The 4,184-nt window shown below is 35.0% G+C and overlaps 1 protein-coding gene across 1 annotated transcript; it reads right to left on the bottom strand.

The window, feature by feature from the left end:
* Nucleotides 1–542: 542 nt before the first annotated feature.
* LOC124235909 (olfactory receptor 4K13) lies at nt 543–1,484 on the bottom strand. The gene has a single exon (XM_046654448.1). It carries the CDS (start codon nt 1,479–1,481, stop codon nt 543–545), a length of 939 nt encoding a protein of 312 aa, XP_046510404.1. The 5' UTR covers nt 1,482–1,484.
* Between the last annotated feature and the right edge of the window lie 2,700 nt (nt 1,485–4,184).

Here is a 4,184-nt window from a genome sequence, read left to right as displayed (position 1 = left end):
GGCTCACAAAATATGTGAAGAATGGGTGGATGCACTGCGCCTGTGGCAAATGAGTAACTAAAAATTAATACACATTAACTAGGGATTACTTACAAAGTGTAGTTTTCTAGTACTCAACAGTCATTAACCAGACTTGGCTAAATGACTATGGGGGTGTCATCTGTGTGCATTTTCTAAATATGAATTACCAACAATAATAACAAAAACTATAATAGCAACAATAATAATGTATTTTGTAAGGATTGAAAACATGCTAAAATAATAAAAGTAACATACAAATAAGTTTTTATAGATAAAGAAACTAATTCACAGAGAATTTATTCATTTTGTTCAAATTTGCATGACAGGAAGTGCTGAAGGTGGGATTTAAATACACACTTGCCAGACTGTAGATGTCATGCTTTTAACCATTAAAGATGACGAAAAAGAGGATTGCTTTTTAACAGTTACACTCACTGTTTCCTTATACAAAACTTGAGATGCATTAAAACTTCATTCCTTAATAATGTCCGAAGAACAGATTATCTCTTCAGAAGTGTCATCTACAAAGTGTGTTTTGAATTTATACTTTGAGTCCTTATCTTCTTAATGGCTGCTTTTACTTCTTGATTCCTTAATGTATAAATAATAGGATTTAAGAGAGGTGTGAAAATTGTGTAAAATACAGAAAGAATTTTATCTACAGAGTATCTGCTGAAGGGCCATACATAGATAAAGACACATGGGGCAAAGAACAAAGTCACAACTGTGATGTGTGCTGAGAGAGTGGAGAAGGCCTTCGAGGAACCACTAACGGCACGGTGTCTAACTGAGCATATGATGACTGTGTAGGAGACAAGCAAGAGGAGGAAGCAAACCAGGGACAGGAGGCCACTGTCAGCAATGACCAGGAGTTGTAGAATGTAGGTGTCCTTGCAGGCAAGTTTGATCACAAGGGGAAGGTCACAGAAAAAGCTGTCCACAACATTGGGGCCACAGAAGGGCAAATTCAACATGAAAGCCATATGACTAGATGAATGCACAAATCCAACTGCATAGGAGGATAACAGGAGCCCAGTGAGTACTCGTGGGCTCATAATGGCCATGTAATGGAGGGGTTTGCATATGGCAACATACCTGTCTATTGCCATGGCTACAAGCAACATCATCTCGCTCCCACCTAGGAGGTGCATGAAGAACATCTGAGAATAACATCCCCACCAGGAGATGGTCTTCTGTTCTCGGAGGAAATCCGCAATCATCTTTGGGGTAGCGAAAGAAGCCAGGGTCATATCAATGCAGGAGAGATTGATAAGCAGAAAATACATGGGTGTATGAAGGCGTGAGTCAAAGGTCACAGTCACCAAAATGAGGAGATTTCCTAATACGATCCCAGCATAGACCACAGAGAATCCCAAGAAGAATAAAATCTGAAGATTCTGTGATTTGGAAAGTCCCAGCAAAATGAACTCTGATACCACTGAATTGTTTGACCTCTCCATGTTGTCAACTTGATTCCATAATAATCAAAGTGAGTGAGAATAAGGGGCAGAAAAGTTGTGTTTACAGAAAGGATGGTTCATGTTGATGTCCAATTTTGCCGCTCAGACAGGATACTTGAATTTAGAAGCACCCCCTTTTGGGAAATTTACTTTTGGGAAATTTTGTTGGTTAGCGATTTCCTGCCTGGCATAGAGAAGTATTCCAAATGGTCAGTAGAATTCAGAATATACATTTCTGAAAGATAAAAAAAAAAGAGTACATGAAACCACAATTGCATAGGTTGTAAACTTAGAATCAGAAGACCTCAATACAACACCTAGCTGAGCAACTCATTGGGTAACATGGGACAAGTAATTTTCCTTTTGAAGGTTAAGTTTCTCCTCAGTAAAATAAAAATTAAAAAAATGGACGACATGACAGTGAATGCCTCTTTGTACTATAAAGATCTCTGTGAATAAAATAATGATCATCGTTGGTTCTATATTCAAAGAATAGTATTGAGTTTTTTAACTTGGAAATTATAAATGTAGAAAATATATCCAGGATTCTCAAGAATCATATTTTGAAATAGATTCGAGTAAACAACTATAAGTCAAAACCTGAAATTGTCTTAATGTAAGATTTTAGGTCCTGAGAAATGTAACTCTTCTTTTCCCAGCCCCATTCTCTTCTTTTTCCCCCTGCGCCATTCCTGTATCAATCTCTCACAGCTCATTCTACTATTAGTGATGGTTATTGCACGCTTTTTAAGAGTTAAACTCTGTGTGTATGTGTGTGTGTGTATATATATATATGTATATATATATGTATATATATATAATTTTATTCACTCAACATTTAACATTATTCACATCAAATGCCTCTTCTAGGATTTTAGGCAAGTATTACAAAGGATGCAGAAAGCCCACAGCCAAATTTAACTGAGTTTATTTCATTTTCAGTTTGTATTCGTTCATTTGCTATTACAGAGGATCACTGGTTGGATTGTGCATGTTTATTTATCCCAGGCTTCAAAATGACAAAATGAGAGAGCTTGAGGTAACTGATTTATGTTGGTAAAAGAAATACAGTTCTTTCAGTATAATCATCTAAATTTATGCCATAACTTTGTCATCAGCCCATGCTTATTGCAAAACTGGTTTTACTGGCTTTGCTTTAAAAAAAATTACTTTCATAGCTAATGATTTCTACAGACATCATTTAGTAAATAAAGTATAGCCTTCTTTTTGTGCCATTATTACTTATCACAGAGAGGGTAACACTTCCATGCGAAGGTGCCTTGTCTGAATGAATCCCAGGAATAGGCTTGCATTTCCTTTTCTTATATTCCCATCAATTTCCTGCAGTTTACTCTCCCCATCATCCGAAAGAGAAATAAAGAATCGTAATGCTGTACACTCTGCTTCTTTGAGACAACCCCGTGGGAACATTTATCTAAATGGGGGTGTATTTTTCTATATATAACTATATTCTTTGGCCCATTTCCTACTCTGAGAAACTTGGATTGATGTAAAGCACTAAATTACATCAAGTACGTAAAGTTATTCATCTCCCTGTCTAGAAAGGTTATAGCTCCTGTCATTTTTATGTCTAGTACTTTAAGGATACATATTAATGCTTCTTAAAACCTAACTTTTGAAACGGAATTTAAAGAGAGCAGCACAGTTTTCAAATATACACAGAGTTCATACACATTCTAGCACCTAGAATAGTGCATGACCCTCAAATAACTGTTGAATGAATGAATGAACTATATAATGTATATTTAGAATCTGAATTAAAATCAGTTATACAGCAAAATCCCCAGAAATTGGAAACTGCTAAGTATATTCATTTTCAAATGTCAAATTAGATGTTGAAGCCTTCGAAACAGAAATGGAAGAACTAGTTTTAAAAAATAGAAGTATTTTCCTCCAATTTACTTAAATGAAAGTAGCTTATACTAATGAACAAAAAACAGTGGCACATATAACAGAAGGGTAACTAACTGTTAGCAGTTTAACAATGTCCTGGATAGCTTTCAAAAAAAATAATACACACGTTAGTACAGTATGCCTGTGTCCATGTGTTGTGAATATTATTATATGTTTACATTTATATCCTGTTTATTATAAGAACACTATTCATGCTATATGCATAGTCACTTTCCTTGGGTTTGTCAGTATATTAAAAAATATGAGCATATAGAAATTCATAACTTTTTATGACTATATAGAATTCCATTTTGTAGGTGATGCCTAATGTAATCCGCCTACAAAAACAGTTTATTTTTAGGAATTTAGCATTAATTATAAAAATTCTATTTTCATCATATTACTGTGTTTTTTTAAAAACTTATATTTACATAACTATCTTATATCCCCAAATTTTCCTATGCCTTTACAATCAGCCCCTCATCCACTCTAAAAATCTAATACTGTTTTTTAATATTGCAAAAATTCAACTACTGTTTCAGTAAGAACAACTGCAAGGGTTTCTGCATTCTTCATACATTTTTCTTCTATCCTCACTTCTTTTCTTTTAGCTTGACAAATTCCTCTGTCCCTATAACCAAATCCTTCAAGGTACCTCAAGGCCTCTCTTCTGCATAATAGAACCTCCCCTAGATGTGAGACCCATAATAATTTCCACTGTATTTCTGGTCCATTGCATGTGATCTACCGCTCAGTTATTATTCAGGTATATCCTGTGCCTTAGGTATT

Source organism: Equus quagga, chromosome 2, assembly GCF_021613505.1.
Source record: "Equus quagga isolate Etosha38 chromosome 2, UCLA_HA_Equagga_1.0, whole genome shotgun sequence".
In the NCBI taxonomy this organism is placed as follows: Eukaryota; Metazoa; Chordata; class Mammalia; order Perissodactyla; family Equidae; genus Equus; species Equus quagga.
Note: the sequence above shows the minus strand (reverse complement) of the source record. Positions and strands in the feature narration are given on the sequence as shown.